Below are 18,598 nucleotides of genomic sequence, written 5' to 3' on the forward strand. Positions count from 1 at the left end.
TCATTCAAGTAAAAATTTGAAAACAAGTTTTTCACTGCTACTTAAAAAATTAACGGTTTTGCATGCAGAACATAGAATTCAGCAGTCTGCATACCCTAATTTCAAATGCAATTTTCACTAATATATGAAATGTTTTTTCCATATATATAGTGTTTATTAACACTATACCATAACTATGGTATGTATGTATGTATATATATATATATATATGTGTATATATAAATATATATATATATATACACATACTGTATCATGTACCATTTTACTGAGAGAGTTCATACCTGACCCTGAGGGACTTCATCTTTCTTGTCTCTGTCCATCATAGGAATAGGTTGGATACCTGTTTTCTTCATTTCATCGCCCTGGAGAAAAGCAAATCAAGACTAGTGAGACCCAAATTATTTTCCATCTTCTATTCTTTGTCAATCTAAAAATCCAGAATTTAAAATAATGTGTGGTACAGTTCTGAGGCAATTTCAGAAAAATGCCTAAGAAGAGTAAGGAGTGACTCATTTTATACATTCACCTAAATGAAAATGTAAATCACAGATGCTGAAAATTAAGTCTTTAAGTCAATATACACATATTTGCCTTGTTTCCAAGTATGTCTCCATAACAAAAAAGTAACTGGAAAAATAAAACCAAAGAAATTCTATTGTGTTCCATTCATACTTACTCTCATCTTTCAAAACATTGCCTGTTTAAAGCACCATAATACAATGACCAATAGAATACAACCCACCAATGCAAGGAAAACCTGAGTAAAACCAGACGAATTCATATTATGCCCTCTTTGTCAACAATTTAGTCTTTTTCACCATGCTACTTTGAAGAAGTTGCCTGTCAAACAACTGTCTTTTCTTTAAGTACCTACATTCATGGGAAGAATACTGGGAAAGATGCAGTGTATCCAAAGGCCACATATATGTAATGTACAAGAGAAAACTCTCTCCCTATACTTCGGCCATTACCAGCAGAGCAGCTAGAACACATTTCTGAGCCCTATATTGGGCCTTGAAAACAATTGCTCCTTAAAAATCCATAAGTAGCTGGCTACTTTCCGTAACAAATTGAAGTTTTCCAAGTCTTATGCCTCAATTGCCTTGTCAAAACACCACAGATGTTTAATCTTGAGGGGGAAAGGCAACTACAGCAATGGCTGGTTTTATCTACTGCCCACATCTGAGATTCCAAAGTGATCTTCAAATTACTAATCTTATGTATTGGCAAAGTTTTGGTAGTGGGGGAGGCTAGAGAAGTGACTTTGGTGACTTCTGTGAGAAGATGCCAGAAGCTTCCCCCATGTCCAACAGAACCAACACCAGCACAATGAGGGCTGCTATGGAGAAAGTTAACTCCAACCCGGCCAGACCCAATACACTTTAGTTAGGGAGAATGCTTATGCAGGATAGCTGCTCATAGAATATTTCCTTATCTGTGTCCTTTAATGTGAGATTCAGCCTACAGAGGTTTAGCTATCCGAAAGCTTGGGATATTCCGTAAGTCTGTGTTCTATCTTTCTGCTACAGCTACTGAAGATATCTCCAGAACACATTTTATTACATCTTATAAGTTTCTCAAAGCCACATTTTAAGTGCCAATGTGCCTTTCCAAGGGAAGATTTTGCTACCTTTACTCAAAGAGAAGTTTGCATTATAATAAATTGACTCTGGTCTGAGCAGAGCATCTTTCTGAGTGTCTTGCAAATACCTTGAGTCTAGAGAAAATGGGGACTTCTGGAAGTCAATTCCCTCGTGCATATTTGGCCTCAACATCACTTATTAACTATGATCCTTTTCAATTAACCAACAAGAATTCTAATCAGGAAGCTATTTTTTAATTGATGTCTATATTATTCTCTGCATTATTTCTTTCACCAGATAGTTAAGAGAGTCTCAAATCATGGAATGTAGTCTCTGTTAGACATTTTGCTGTTGAAAGAAACAAAGGGAAAGGCCTCATTCCTCAGCTGAGGGGAAAAAAAAAGACACCTGTAACAATTCCAAGCACAGAACAATTATTATTTAGGAACTGTAAGCAAATATCGCTTTCGTATGTCCCCAGTAAATAATATTTAATTTTTTTCCATTTGGTTGAAGTATTGCAATTGACTGATCCAAGACTGTTCTATGGCTACCATAGTCTCAATGATAAGAACCTTAACACTAAACCATTTAGCATCATATGATTTTAAGCAATTTGATTAACATAATATTAAGTTCCTGAGAAACACTTGAATTCAGAACTTTGAGAAAGCTTTCCAGCCTCTGACTGATTATAGAAAAACTGAACAAATCTCAGATTCATCTTCACCCTTTCATATGCACTAGAAACACAAGTTTTTAATGTTCAGTATGAGAACATATATATGATACACTGTTATAAAAAATACTGCTTTTATCCTCATGGTTATGATCATGATCAGAAAGCTAAACTTGAAATTTTAACCCAAAAAGTTTGTATCACACTTGCAGTATAGCTGTAATAAATGGCTTATAAGTCTCTTAAAAAATACTGCAGAAAGAGTTTAACAACTGCCTCATATCTCATACTACAAAAAAAAAAAATCACAGCAGACATATTTATACAAGTTAGTAATCCTATATAATCCTATGTAATTGATAAGCAACATATTAGTTTGCTTGAATTGTAGCACTCTGAGAAAGTTTCATGTTATCAAGGCAGAACTTAGCTGAAGACACCAGCTATACTGGGGTTCAATAACAAAGAGATCAGTGTGACATACCACAAAATTACTTTTCCAGAGGTAACTACGTAACAATTTATGCAGTGAAACAATCTAATCTTTCTATACCTGTGGCTGGATCTGTCAGCCACCCTGTCTGGATCACAGTATATTCAATTTCTGCTGTGTTTCAATTAATCTCCTCTTAAAAGAGGATTCAGTAAAACACCAATCACGGAATTCAATTTCTGTCAATAAATTCTAATTTACATTTGTTCCATTAAATAGCAATATATCAAGATCTACCTTGATAAACTCATCCTTGGATTACCAAAAAAGTTAATGTCTGGATAGGCTCAATTACACCCATAATTCCATTTTTACTATTATCAACTAGAAAAAAGTTTGATTCTTCCTTCTCGACTGAATTCACAAGATTTGCGTTGAAAAGTCTTTTTACTTATAAGCAAAAAATTGAGTAAGTAATCACTGAGAGTCATCAACATTATATCTCCATTATACCACTCACAAGGACACTCACTTTTGCAGTGCAGGGATTTCAGAAAGTGAGTTCTAAACTAGATCTTTGAGCTTATATATTTTTCAAATATTTTGTTATAGTCTGAGCTGTTTATAATTAAGAGAATGAGAACATGTGAATACTAAAGACATGCACAAGCCGTGCACATCTGGTATTTCATAATGAACGTGCAACAGGCAGAATAACAATCTCCACACTATATGCATGCTACATCAATTCCATGGGTCTGATTTCTATTTTATGCCTGTGTAAAACAGAAATAAGCCCACTGAACATTGCAGACTTTCACAGGGCACATAAGAGAACAACACTTCATCCCACATACATACATTAGTAGTTCTGAAAATACAATGTATTTTCTAAAGTTGCATAACTCAGCTCTATGCAACAACTTCAGAATTTATTCCTTATTTCTAAAGTAGTCAGTTCCACTTTAAAAATTAAACAATGAGAACATTTACTCCTCAGCATAAAACATGTGGGAGATTGAATCTTTATTTGTGAACATGATTATATTAGTACAGCTCCATGCCTTATTTCAATTCTCAGTACATCTTAAGTACATCTTCAGTATATTAAAAACTCTATCTGAGACCCAGTTGTTGAGCTGGTTCACAAAGAAGATTCAAATGGTCAGATGAGGAAAATTTTCAGGTTTGCCATATTTGCTTTAGCATTTCCTGGACTTATACTACAGCTTTGTTTCAAGTATATTTCAAGGCAGCTGACCTGGAAGCTGGTTTCATATTTTGCATTTCTAGAATACAAATATATCCTTCATAAAACTACAGTTAGTGACCCAAAAGACCTTCCAGACTTTCTTCTGTGTTCTGTTGCTTGGTCACGTTATGTCAGGACATACTTTCTACATTTCCTTTAACAGAAAGAAAACACTGCCTGAAAATTAGATATCTAACTCAGCTCTTTAAATAGCTTCAGAGTAAACAATGAACACACGCCTGCACCAGTAAACTCTCTTCAAAACAAGCACACCAAATTATTGATTGAAAAATACTTCTGGTTAGGTTTTTTCCTTTCTGAATACTTCAATTTATAAAAAGAGTAGAGAAGAGAAACACACGTACCTCAGCCCAGAACTCCGCATATATATCGTTGGCCGTCAGTCTGGTAACTGGCCACAGCTTTGTTACAGAACACAAATCACAAGCCGTCATCATCAGGCCAATCACTCTATCTCTAAAATAAAATAACATTAAATTGTAAGAATTAATGATCACTCTGCAAGGTTTGTATTTGCCTTTCCTCAAGTCAATCATCAGTAATGTATATATACTACAAATTTTCTCCCACTTAGCTTGTTTCTTCATCACTTTTTTGTGATTGATTGGTAAGGCATCGCACAAATTGTAAACTATATTCCCTGTTGTATTCCCTACATTGTTTGCAACCAGACTTCATTGACCATTCCCTACACAATCACATACACAGACCAGTCCATAGAATGCCTGCCTGTTAAAACATTCACATGCCCCTCTCTAATTTTCTGAAAATACAGTATAAGTCTATAAAAAGAAAGATGGCATACCCAGTTGCTGCATTTCTTTCTGTTCTTTAGAGAGGAAAACATTCTCCATGAGAGAAAAAATTAGTTCTAAGTCTATTTCAAGGTACTCTGTCATTGCTTTTTTGAAATTAATTTGAACCCTGACAGGACAAGAATCCTACACATAACTGTCCTATACACTGTCAAATCTGTACACAGAGTAATTGAACATCAGTAGAATTATAATTATTATTAGAATAAGACACACACCCACACACAAATCTCATACAATCAGTTTTCTAGCACTTGTCTACTGTCCAAACCTATGGTTTGTGAATCTAAGTTTTATAAAGCAAACTGGCAAATTAATTAATGCATTCACATGTTTTCTACTCTATGGAGAAATTAGGATGACCCTTAAGGACACCTGCATCTTTGTTAACAATGCCTATTCCATGTAAAAAAGCATAGAGCTAATTAACTTGCACGCAAGTGTGATGGCAGTCATTAAAACTGTACTAACAAACAAATATACTGGGGAAAAACACGAATACACAATATAATCAATAGATAAATGGCAAAGCGCAATTCCCCTGAGTTAAGACAGAGGATTCATCAGCCACATAAGGGTCAAATTTAGTTTTCCATTGCACGTACGGTACCAACTACAAGTCTTAGTTTTGTTAGCCACATTACAAACTGATGCCTATCTTGTGGCTTTGAACTGAAAATGCCCCGAAGGCAGGTAAGATTTTAAAAAGATATAAACAGAATATTCAATCACACACTAAATATTTGTTATCTTATTAAAATTTTGTAAATCCTAAATTCAAGATTTCTGATAAATTTCATTCTAAGAATTTCAGGAGCTGCTATGTCTTTGTCTTTTTAAGATGTTGAGGTTTATTAAAATCTGATAAGTTTCAGTTCCATACTAGAAAATAAGTTTTTTAAAAAACTATTTTTCCTACAGTGGTATAGTGATTTATTCAAAACTACTGGCAAAAGCCTTTAAAACTCCTCAAAGAAGACCTAAGAACAGAAGTTCCTTTTGAAAAGAAAACCGAATGATGACTCAATATTTTCTCATATTGCCTCCCTAATTTTTCCATTCATTAGATTAAGGACAGGATCCACTTTTGAGTAAAGAATCTCTGAAGGGCTGTATAGGTGCTTTAATGAAGCCTGTTATGAGACACATCTCTCATCCAGACTGCAGTTTTGCTTTTGTGGACAGTCATGTATATGAATATGAATATTTTATATTTTTTAAATCTTAGAGCTATCTTAAATCCCAAAGGTTGAGATCTGACCACAGTTTTTCTCTAAAAAACATGTTGACTGAATAATAAAAATATTGACATAAAAATAAAACAAAGTAATTACTGCAGTAGGCTTTTTTCCCCAACACCTAACCACCTGTGCACTAAACTTTTCTCTGCAGATGACCTGTCACTGAACTGTGCAGATGACACCCAAAGGCAGGGTCAATGCAAATATAAAGCAATGGAAATCCTTGGTACATATTTGGAATTTTACACACTGTTGGTCTTAGAAATCACATATATAAGAAAATTACTGTTCAGAGACAATTAAAAAAAGAAAAGGTTTCTCCCTCTAGATTAATGCCATAGGGATCTACTACTGGCTTGCAGCTTCACCTGTGTGCTTGGTTCTTAAGGTTTAATGCTCCTGTCTGATGCAGCTCTTCAAGTTGTTTTCTATTTCCAAAATACAGGGCAAGGTCTGTGGCGATGATGGCTTTCCGGATGATCTCAAGTACTTGCTCATATTCGCTGGAGCTCAGATTGGAGAAGACATTGTGCCCTTCCAGCTATGAAAAAGTAAAAAACCAATAAAAAGCACAAGCTCTAATTCTGAGATGATTTCAGTCTTTACCAGACAGGTTACAACGGTTTTACAGCCCAATGACAAGTTTAGATGCAAATTCAAATGTTGACAGCCTGAAATTCCCATTTTTATCTTTCCTTTTTAAATATGGTCTAGAATAAAACCTGTGACTAAACCATTAATTTGTTTTCGGGACTGCTCTTTCTGAAGCCTCAAGGTATTACTAGAGAAAAATGCTAGCTTTTTCTTCTGTGATTTATAAGTATTACAGACTCAGTCTAGACTGTTAGCTTGGAAACTTGTGGACCAATCCTGGTCCTGAGTACTGCATGGTCAAGTTGGTAAACTGAGTGCCTGATTCACTTTAGCACAATTTTGATACTGCATAACATATAGTATGGATAAAGAAAAGAAGTTGAAAGTACTAAATAATTTTCTTTTCCTAATGTTCCAAATGAAATGTGCCCAGAATTGATGCATTTACTGACATAATTTTCTGTATAGAAATAAAGTTAATTATTTTAATGTATAGGACCATCTAGGGGAAAAGGCTGCTTTGTTCAACCTTGAGTTAACTGACTCATAAACTGAAGACAATGATTTCCACTATGGAAGTTCTGGCAACACACCACTGTTGTCCCTTTTCAATTTCCACTATGTATTATTGAGCATTTAACTGACAATATCCATGCACTGTGATAGCTCAAGAAGCTATGCAGCAAATGTGGGTAGAGTCCTTCCCAAATCTTTGTTCGTGAAGCCTAGCCATGATGATATCACATTTTGAAAAGTCAACACTATTCATTGTCTCTAAGATTTGGAAAACAACTTGTCAAAAGTCTTCCTACTGTTGAGAGGAAGCAGAGAAAGAATGAGCCAGCCATGTCAAGGTGTGCACATTCAGAAGCAGAAAATATTATTAAAATATATCAAATGCAGATATGTTTTGACATTTAATTGGCATTTGGGCTGAAGCTCATAAAAAGTTTCCCTGATTTTCGTCAAGCATTTACATAATTTGCTCAAAATAAATCCTCTGCAGTACAATTAGGCTTGGTTTCTTTCACCATCCGGAACGTAAACATCACTTTCCAATATTTTTACTTAGACAAGTAGATTTATTGGGAATAATGAATAGAAAATACAATCCATCTGTGTCTCAATGCTCCTCTGCCAGATTCCTAAGTCACAAAACATGGTGTTTTAAAAAAAAAAAAAAAAAGGTTCAGAACATTTTAACCTATCATCAACATTTTGGGAGTATGAAATTACTACTATCAGTTTTCATGATTTATGGTTTTGGGGACCCTTTCCTCCCCAACCGTGCTGTCTAATCCATAAGAACAGGATTTGTCCTAATTTGTCCTAATATTTAAATTATTCTAGATTCTACTCTTATGCTTTAGAAGTTGCACTCTCAGAAAGACCACTGCGACAGCTTCTATTCATACTGATTCTGTTAGGTACTGACAGAAGCTGTGAGTTATGAGCATGTCACTTAGGCTTTTGAGCAGTACATACAAAGTACAACTCCCAAGATTTTGTTCTTTCCCGGCTGAGCTAAAGCTAGTGAATAGAATCTTCTCTATTCCTAGGTATGGTGTACACTAGAACTGCAAGTGGATGAGCAAAGCAGCTCTACAATTTCAAGCAGTTAAAAGAACTGCAAGTTAGTAACGTAAAATTAAAACTCATTCAGATAAACCCTAAAGAGTTTGGTGGGTCCAGGAATTCAGTAAGGCTTTTTGATTCAAATGAAAAACAGAAAGTCCAAAATGCTGCTCTAATTTGTCTTTGCTTCTAATTACCACCCATGGGGTGCTTTGGTAGCTGGTGTCTCGAATCCACTCTATAGCCTTGATCACTTATCCCCCTTTCCTGACACTAACAGCAAGGCTAGGAAGTAGCAGGGAAGCAAAAGGGTTCCCTGCCTTCTTGGAAAATGGGACTTTCATCGATTACTACATTTCTGCCAGAAAAATGCAAAATGGTTTGGAGAGGGAAGTGTTAATGACTGAGGAACATGCTCACTGTGCACAAACTCACATGAGGAATGAACACTAAACATCTAATGCCATACCAGCACTGAAGGATTCAATTATACCCTCCTACATGAAGGAACATTCAGAGATAAAGCTTCTATTCTGTGATTAAATGTGTATGATACCTAAAACCATAATCACAAGATGTGCTTCTGAATACAATAGAGAATATGTATTTTTCCTAAAAATTGATTAGGTATTTAAGAAAATAAATACCTTTTCCCTGAAAGACCACAAAGAAAGAAAAGTTAACAATGAATTAGTGGCACAGTAGCATGGTAAGGCTGTGCATTGAGTGTGTGCACGGTAAACTAAAACCACTGAGCACAAGTATATTATGGACTGGTTGTTGGTTTCATGAGTGAGAGTTCTCACTCTTCTAACTGAAAAAAAAATTCCACTAATGAAAAAATATCTGTGTGTCAGTAGCACACCTGGATTTCCCAAAATGTATCTGCATGCATTCTTGTAGTTTTGTCTTCATTAAACAGACACATGACCTCATATTAGGAACTCTCTTTCACAGAATATTACCTTATTCATTTTTTTTATTTCAAATTGCTGAGTAACAAAGAAGCACAGGATAACATAATGAAATAAGTTTACGATTTTCATGCGTGCAAAATTAACATTTCCTCTTTCATGCCACACATTTAATGTTCACAGAATTTATTACAGCATATTTTCAAACTACTCATGCAAAAAAAACCTCAGTATTTGAGGTTTTTTTCAGAATGGTTGAAGACTTTGTCACAGTCCAATATGATGGAAATATCTAAGTAAGTGAGATACTGATTTTTCATTTTCAAAGTTCCTATTCCACATGGTCACAGGAAAAAGCCTCATTGACCCAGAAGCTAAAATCTCCAAAGGAAGGTCATAAACAAAGGTCTTCAAATACACAATACTTTTTATAACCTCAAGATTTTGAGGAAGCTATGTTTTGCATGATTTTTGAATGCTTGGATTGCTAATTGTAAAACCTGGCTTGCTGTAATAAATCTTCCATTCTTCTAAATGAGTACTACAGTCCAGACACTAAATTATGCATGCTTCAGAAAATCTACTGGGTAATGATGTGATTCCTATTTTTGCCACTGGACTCTCCTGCACAGAAGATACAATTTCAACAATCCTACCTGCAGGATGGACACAGTCTGCGAGAAGTGGTGCTGTTCCATTGTTGACGTGGAATAGAGAGCAGCTAAGGGGTGATCAAATTTCTGAAGATAGCTGTTGCTGTAACCTCTGTGATCCAGGTCATGACACAGGCATGCAACTAAAAGACCTTTGCGCTACAAAAAAAAAATTGACATAAGCATGAAAAGCAGGATGTATTTTCTGCCCCTAGATGTCACTCTCTACCCAAAATACTGTAGAAGTTGCATTATGCACTGCCTTCAAAAAGCACATGGAGAGACATCCTTAAAATTGTGAGAAATACGACAGTGAGGAGATGCTGAATTAAAATTCTTGGTCCAATTGTAATTCAAACCTTTTATATATTATGCATTTAAAAAACATCGTTGCACAATTACATACTACTGGATGGACTCCTCTTCAGAAGAAATCTGCATTTTAAACAGAGTCCGATCATCCACTGAATCCTCATCATTTTTATTAAAACAGTAACAAGCACAATTATTGAGTTAGAAGAAATATATAAGGTGTATGATCTCCCAGTGAAGGCAGCTGCACCAAAGTTCAATCCCAGACCTGCTTCTGCAACACTCCTCAAAGATGCTAACCAAGTCTCCTACTTGAAATTTTTTCTAGGAAGTCACTAATGTGTGCCACAATTGCTGGACAATGACAATTGCAAACAAAGAAGACAGTAACTGACTTTTCTTTATTTAATTAACTCTTAATATCCTGAAGAAATGGAATCTCTCTTTCAACACACAAAATACATGAAGTCTTGCAAAAGGTTTTCACACAGCAGGTGTGTTTTAAAAACAAATTCATTAATGTTTGTGAATTTGTCACTGTCAGAACGGAGTATCATGAAAATATCCTTATAGACCTAAGAGCTGTCTTATAGTTTGTTCCGATGAGTGTTCAGTAAACAAGGATAAGGCTATAAAATTAGGCAGAAAAAGAATACTGATTAACCACCCATTACGCAAGCAACATCCAACCTCTACACTGCACTAACAGATATGAGTCTGAGGAAAAATAGCAAACAGTGATGTAACTAAAGATATTATTATAAATATACAATGTGTAGAAATAAGTTTGCAGCAACTGTAACTGTATTTCTGATTTTGAGACATTCACTTTTATTTTGAATGACGTCTTTTCAATATTGCAACTTGCGAAGTGCATTTCTAAAAAGTACATAAAAAACCCAGATGATGCAGCAGCCCATGTCCACACAGATCCTCAGGAGAAGTGGAACTCTTAGGAACATAACACCTCTATCACTTGAAGACATGCAGTAACAAGTTTGTCCCAGTCTCCATGTCTCAGGAAGTCATTTTTGTCCTTCAGGATTAGACAATGCCGTATCACAGTGCTCTTGACTTTGTACCCATCATCCCTGCTTGGATCCCAATTCTTTGACCACTGTAAACTGCTGAATCTATTTGTCTGTAGATCAGTGTCTCCCTTACAGTACTTCATACTTCTCTTTCCAACTCGAAGTGTACTGGTTTTCATGTCATCATCCCTCACCAAGGACCAACCCATCCTAGTTCCCCAAACTTTCCTTCAGCAGTGTCCTGTATTCTTGTTGGATTCATCTGCAGTACCAAAAAAGGAGACTGCTCGAAAGAGCTGGAATATAGGCTGGTATAAGACACTCAAACAGATGAAGGCTGGCTGGACTTTCAGGGAACAAAAACTGTTTCCATCTGTCTTAGCAGCTGTCTCTTTTGCTCTCCTTTCTTTCTTACTCTGCATCTCCAAAGAGATGGACTTACTACTTGGTTAGTACTAAGTGTTATCGGAGCTTTAAATATTTCCTGAGGCTCCCCTTCACAGATTTTCTTGTTGAAAGGATACTGATTTTTTTTTCAAACTTGTATAGCTTTGCCAACACCATTTTCATATTTGTGTCAATTTTTAAGTCCCTGATTTACAGCAGGATAAAGTAGACCTTTTCAAGTGAAAGATCACTAAATTTCATTTTATTCTTACACACTGAATCAAACCTTGATTTCTACTAGCACGTTTCCTTAAAAGAGCCAAACAATTTTGACTGAAATTTTCCCAATTGAATCAGCTTAAGGAAGTTAACAGAGCTTGGAAAATTACAGTCCAAATGACTAGTATTTGTCAGAGTTATATACAGCTGAAAACAGGTTCTCCCAGTCAGAAGTTTCATGTAACATTACTAAGAGACAGTACTCCCGGTTGTACTTACCATAAATCAGAAGAAAAACAAGTGACAGGTCTTTATACTGTGTATTAACATTCTAAGCCTTCCATTTTATTATTATATCTTTTCCAGTTAGTGATTTAATTTAAAGTTTGACTCTTCTCCTTTACTCACATACAACAACCATCTCTGCAACCCTTGTCCTTCTATTCAGGATCCCCCAGACTCCACAGGATCCAATATCCAGGGTGTTTCCCTCCCTCAGAACAGATCCAACACTTAGTTTAATTATTAAAGACTGTGATTGCAAGTGGGCAGGGAGAACCTCAAAACTTGGATATGGACTTACAGCAAATCTGCCACAGCTTTTTCAGGAGCAGACATGAAAAATATGTCTAGAATTAGGAATCTGATTAATTCTCCTTCCTCAACCTCTCTACTCATATCCATTCTTCTATGGGGACCTTAACATATGCTCTGCCCAAGCCAACAACAAAACTCTAGCTTAGAAAATGTACTTGTATGAGAGCTGATAGCTCTGATGAGGTGTAGTAACTGATACCATCCTGTCACCTACCTCTAGATCAGTGAAAAGCCCCTGGTTGTTCTGAAGTATGGCATACATGCAATGTGCAACGGTAACTGCATGCTTCCAGTTGTGGTAGGGCACACGGCGATAATTCTTCTTTACAGACATAGTAAATCGGCACAGCTTTTCAAGTTCAAAGCTAGGAAGAAATTAATTTGGTCAGAGACAAGAAATAAGAACAGGAAAAATAACCAACAGAGGAGAAAAGATTCTCTTTGATTTACTTTTCTTGCGAAAGTACACTCACTGTGGATGACTCATTGAATGACACGAAGAGCCATTCGTAGAATCACAGAATCATAGAATCAACCGGGTTGGAAAAGACCTCCAAGATCATCAAGTTCAACCCTTGATCCAACACCCCTGTGGTTACTAGACCATGGCACTAAGTGCCACATCCAGTCTCATCTTAAAAACCTTGAGGGATGGTGAATCCACCACCTCCCTAGGCAGCCCATTCCAGTGTCTGATTACTCTCTCTGTAAAAAATTTCTTCCTAATATTCAGCCTAAACCTCCCCGGCACAGCTTAAGACCATGCCCTCTTGTCCTACTGCTGGTTGCCTGGGAGAAGAGACCAACCCCCACCTGGCTACAACTTCCTTTCAGGGAGTTGTAGAGAGTGATGAGGTCTCCCCGAGCCTCCCTGAGTGTGGATACCTGACAATGGTCTCAGTTTAATCTGTTCAGGAACATAAATCATGCCACCCAGCTCAGTCAACACAATTGCATAACCTTCCCTGCTCCCAGAAACTTGAAGTGTGATTTCTTTCAATAGTGATCAAAGCAGAAAATTCAGGTTTTTTTAAGCAAAGGACACAGAAGAAATCAACCTGTTTAAATAGAAATGCTCCATTGTTGAAATTGTGAAAAAAGGAAGATATTCTTTTTCTAATACTTTTAGATTTTTTTTTCCAGTTTGGTCAAACAGAACTGAAATTCACATTTCATTGTTAATTCACTTCTCACCAAAAAACATTTTGCTAAGTAACTGCTGGTCAGTCATATAAATGCCCAAAACTATAGCAATTAGGGGATTATTTCTTACAAGATTTTCTGATATATTTTTGCTTTTAATATAGACAAGGAAAATTAATTTAGGAATAAGAGTGTTTTCACTAAGGTAATAATAAAAAGTAATAAAGTTTTTGTTATGTTTGGCTTATGTGCTCATCAAAAACACCTTTGAGAGAGTTCACATGTAGTGCCAGAGTTCTGCATAGCCTTTACTAGACTTCATTTGCCAATGTTCCTTTGAAAGGAAAGATAAATACTTTTTGTTCACAGATAGGAAATTCAGGCACAGATTAGGTATCAGGTAACATTTTGTAAAGTACCTCATCTGAGCAGCCTGGGGTGAAAAAGGAAAATTAAACTTGAGTCCAGAATTGAACTGCAGGTGCCAGAGTCCCAGATCATTGATTTTTCATCTCATAAAAAGATCAGTTTTCCCTCACTCTCATTTTTTCCCCTGTTACTGGGATTTGACTTCCTTTTATGTTCCATGTTTTGATAATTTTTTGGGTATATCAGGAAAGTGGTACTAATGTTGTAGTTTTGCAGTACATGTGAGCTGAGAAAAAAAAAGTTGAATATCTCCGAGCTATATTTAAAAATATAAACATATATACTGCGTGGAGCCAATTCTATAGAAATAAATATTTCTATAGTTGTATGCTGAGCAAGGTCATTATTATTCTTATCCTTAGTCAGACATTAGTAAAACCAGAGGCATATTGTCTTTCAAAAAGCTTTAGGCTTTCTTTTTTTAATTCTAGAAAGTCAGAAGCTCTAGAACAATTCATAGAACTATTGTTTAAAATAGTACATCATAATTCAGAATATCACAATAGTAACTTCCATTTACATCCAATATCAATTCAATGGTTATTAAATAATATTATAGTTATAGCTAAAGGGAAAACCATTATCAATGATGTTTCAACATAGAACACTATTACTTCCTCTGATGCTGTATTTTGTATACTTGATCGAAGCAGTAAAATATTATTTCTTCAAAGGAGCAAAGAAAATGTAGTGGGTATTATAGACTTTTGTCTGAAATCTACTCTGGACAGGACAATTATACCTTTTATAGGTAAATACTTAAAGGCACAACCTTACTCCTCAATATACTAAAAAGCAAATTTTAGTCTTAAAATATTTGTATTTGTTTCAAAGGGTTGAGAAGTTTTGTTCGTTCAGAAATTAAATACAATTCCAGTCCCAACAGCCTCTTTTTCAAATATTTTCCTCATTTTTGTTTCTTTAACTTTATATGTGAAAGCTGAGACTCATTTGAAAAACATCAAGTAGATATCAATTCTTTCTCATTGAAGTCACACTTTGAAAGGAAGAGACTGGGACTCAGAGAGGGAAGAGAACAGAACCTAGCTGAAAATCTGAACCCCAGTCCTGCATCCACAGCCATTCAGTCAGCAATGGAAACAATCTAATTACACTGAGCAGTAGAGAATTCTATTTAGAACAGTCACCCATTTTACAGCATTGAGGAAGACATAAAGACCTACCCAGTTAGTAAGATAAAATGAAGCACCAGCAAATGTTTCCCAAATGTTGCTCCCTTTTGTAGGGAGATACTTCTCCTTTCAATTGACCACCTATAGATTTTTTTCCATAATTCGGAGTAGTTCCTTTCTTTCAGCAATGGGACATACTTAGCCAAGAGACTATTGATCTTAGTAATGATAATGGACACTGAGAGAAAGGTCAATAAATGAAGCATTTAATTTGAAAGTATTTCACTTCCATAATTAATGCACAACTATGCAAATAACTGATTTATTTAGCAAGATAAGATCTAACCTTGGTTTATTTTTACCATATACTCTATTAATTTCAGCAACTATATATATTTGAAAAATCTGTGTTCACAGTCCTTCTCTCCTTTTTTTGCAAGAATGCCTTTAATGTCTTCACCACCTTCTGTCTGAAAAACAATCTCATCTCAGAACCAAACAATGCTTCTATACATTGGAAGGACAACTGTTTGGATGATATCATGAGTTCATTAACCTGACTGTTCACAGATTTTATTAACTGAAGACCAAGAAGCTAGGACAGGAAATTCAGCTTGCTTATTACATCCCTGTACAGAATAGACATAGTAAATAAATGTCAAAGAAAATAGACCTTGAATTAGAAAATAATTACATCAAAATTTATTAACAAATAAACCCCCACAGAAATAACACAGTTGAAGCAATAATCATATACTTCATACCAGGCTGTCCCACAGGACTGGTGAACCATGTAGACAAAAATGGCAGGCCAGACATCCTCATATGGACTGATATCAAAATGGTATCTAAGAAGAAAGTTTCAGCTTAGTAAAGACAAACACCTTTACATTTTTACTAAAAGTAGGTGAAAATGACTAGGTAATGCATATGCAGCAATTTTCACTTGTTTCTGAATACACACAGAAAACTGAATTTACAGGCTGTATTTTCCAGTAACATTAAGTTATATATTTCTGCTAAGGTCAATGGAACTACGCTCATAGGATCATAGAATCATTTAATCATTTAGGTTGGAAAATACCCTTATGATAGCGCCCAACTGTTAGCCTTTGGCTTTGTTTAGTTAACAGAAACATATATCTTTATTTAGGGATCCATTATTTAAGTAACAGACAAAAAAATCTCAGGGATGATGAGGGCTTTACAGGACCTCCTAAAGCATTTCAGTCTTTTCTCCCAGGAATTGTAAATATGGTGTCTCTAATAATATATTTACTGGCCTTCTTTTTCAATAATTTATGTCACAAATTGTGCGAGACTTGCTTTAATTTTGATAGAGGGAAAAAATCAATTTTACTGGCTAATAGAAATCAAAATGAAACTTAAAAAATTAAACATTTATAACATATTTCTTATGTTGCATCAGCTGAAGGCTTCTCCCCTCTCCTGATATCAATATTTAGGCCTAATATTAGGGACTTGGGACAGCAGAACTGTTTGTCCTTCTATTTATTAACCCTTTCCCTGTGCCTTCTGTGCTTCAAGTCCTCTATTTCCTCTCCCTGGAACTCAGCTAACCACTTGCTTGTAATGTGTCATAATGAACAGCACAGCAGGTGTGAGACAGCTGAAGGTAGCTGAATTGCTTGGAAAATGCTTAAATGAATTCAGATTGCTTGAACTAGAGGATGCTAATGTAATTTAGAATGAAACCTGTCATCTTTACAAGTAAAATTCATTTTTTTATGAGGAGGTGGGTTATATAATATCACCTAACAAAGCACAGGAAATTGTATTGCAAAGAATAAGCTTTTATTAGGGTGTAATCCTGCAAGCTGCTGATACTCTGGCATTCAAGTAAATCACTTCAGCATGTAATGAACTTTAAGCATTCCCTGTTAAGCACAGGCTTGCATGCTTTGCTTGGTCACAGCTACAATGCTCAGTGCTGAACTCAAGTGAACAAGTCTGGAGATTAGATTTACAAAGGCAATTTAGATTTTGTGACTCAGTAGCTGACTTTAGACACCTGGTCACTAGTGTAGAATTTACTGTCCTGGACCAGAAAGACTGACTAAAAAATATGATGACTTGCATTGTTACATTGAGTGGGCACTGACTAATAAAATACAGATAGAGGTACATCTTCAGCACACAGCAGATACTGGAGAGCCAAAAATAACTGCATTATGTCAGAGAAAGCCTAAGAGGCTGGATGGAAAGTCCTCCTCTAAATTTGGGCTTCAACTCTAAACTCTAGCATTTGGGATTCATAATCCTGAATTATCATTTTCCCCTCCTTCAAGAAGCACAAGCAGGTGTACACACACATACATACTCGAAACTCACAAAAAAACCAAACATCTCTTACACCAATTCCCAACCCAAACCCCAAAAACACACAACCCAGAACATCCTAGGAACAAGCTAGGATGCACGTGTTTTATTCTAAAACATATCCAAGGGAATGGCATCAGGCATTTGGTCCATGTTCAGCCTCAGCCTGCTCTCTGGCTCTGAGTTGACCGTGACTTGGGATTATCAGAATGAAAGTTCAGTTCTAAAATCCTAGATAACAACTAATGATTAAAGCAACTACTGTACCTACCCATGCCTGTGGAAAATGCTGCCATTCTGAGTAGGTATTATTTTATATCTTTGAAAGATAAATTTTGTTCACAGGTCATTAAGCATAACTAAGAAAGTCAGAGATAAACACCCATGATATTGTGATAGTTCAATATTAAAAGTGCTTCCTACAAAACGCTCCACTACAAATAGAAAAAAACCCCTGTCTTTATACCAGGCTGATACAAGATACAATTGCTGCTATATAAGAAAAATACTTACAGCTCAATTTCTTTATAAATATGTGGAGGCAGTGTACAGTGCATGAGGTTTTGCCACTCTTCTGCTGTACAAACACTATGGTAGGACAGCTTCTCCATTGTTACGCGGTAAATACACTCTGAATGACGAATTCTGTGGTACATCTGAAAAAGAGAAGTCATTTATGAATGTGAAATTTTAATAAAGGAAAAATATTCCTGTATTCAAGCACTGATTATTAAAATACACATCTGCAAAAATGTTAGTGCTTTTGGCTGCACAACTTCACACATTAGAAAAGTGACAGATTATATGAAATTCAGTACTTCTGGAAAACTAGACCTTCTATTGCATCATTCTGCATCTGCTCATTTGGGTTAACATCTAAGGCTCAGCTGACTTTCCACTGCATGTGAGCTCTCCCAAGAAAGAGAATCCAAGTACAGGAGTCAGAAACAGAGCTAATACCCTTGCAAAAAGCTAACAGAAAGAAAACCGGTAACAGGGCACAATTCATATTTTCTGCCACTGCATGAATTCAGCTATTAATTGGTACAAATTACTACTACCCGTGCACAGTAAAAAGTATGTGAGATGTTTATCATGCCTACATTATTATTCAATAGGAAAAATAAGTACAGTTACTTATGTACAGATGTTCAGACCAGTTATTGCAGCATGGCATGGTTTGTAAACAAGTGAGGACATAAGTTATTGCTGAAACAATCCTCTGGAGCAGTGTGCCCTGAACGGTA

The 18,598-nt window shown here is 35.8% G+C and overlaps 1 protein-coding gene across 4 annotated transcripts in view; it reads right to left on the reverse strand.

Moving 5' to 3' along the window:
• PDE10A (phosphodiesterase 10A) overlaps window positions 1–18,598 on the reverse strand; it is a 346,650-nt gene that overhangs the window by 11,650 nt on the left and 316,402 nt on the right. For 3 of the 4 annotated variants that reach the window (XM_027729500.2, XM_027729501.2, XM_027729502.2), the window contains exons 14-20: window positions 17,865–18,007; window positions 15,776–15,859; window positions 12,521–12,671; window positions 9,764–9,919; window positions 6,393–6,565; window positions 4,313–4,424; window positions 282–362 (exon numbers count right to left, since the gene is read on the reverse strand). In XM_027729500.2, coding sequence (XP_027585301.1) covers window positions 282–362; window positions 4,313–4,424; window positions 6,393–6,565; window positions 9,764–9,919; window positions 12,521–12,671; window positions 15,776–15,859; window positions 17,865–18,007 — 900 coding nt within the window. The remainder of the gene's footprint in view (window positions 1–281; window positions 363–4,312; window positions 4,425–6,392; window positions 6,566–9,763; window positions 9,920–12,520; window positions 12,672–15,775; window positions 15,860–17,864; window positions 18,008–18,598) is intronic. The other variant, XM_039384645.1, reaches the window with a different exon arrangement.

Source organism: Pipra filicauda, unplaced genomic scaffold (genome assembly GCF_003945595.2).
Source record: "Pipra filicauda isolate LSUMZ 115617 unplaced genomic scaffold, ASM394559v2 scaffold367_size712859_pilon, whole genome shotgun sequence".
In the NCBI taxonomy this organism is placed as follows: Eukaryota; Metazoa; Chordata; class Aves; order Passeriformes; family Pipridae; genus Pipra; species Pipra filicauda.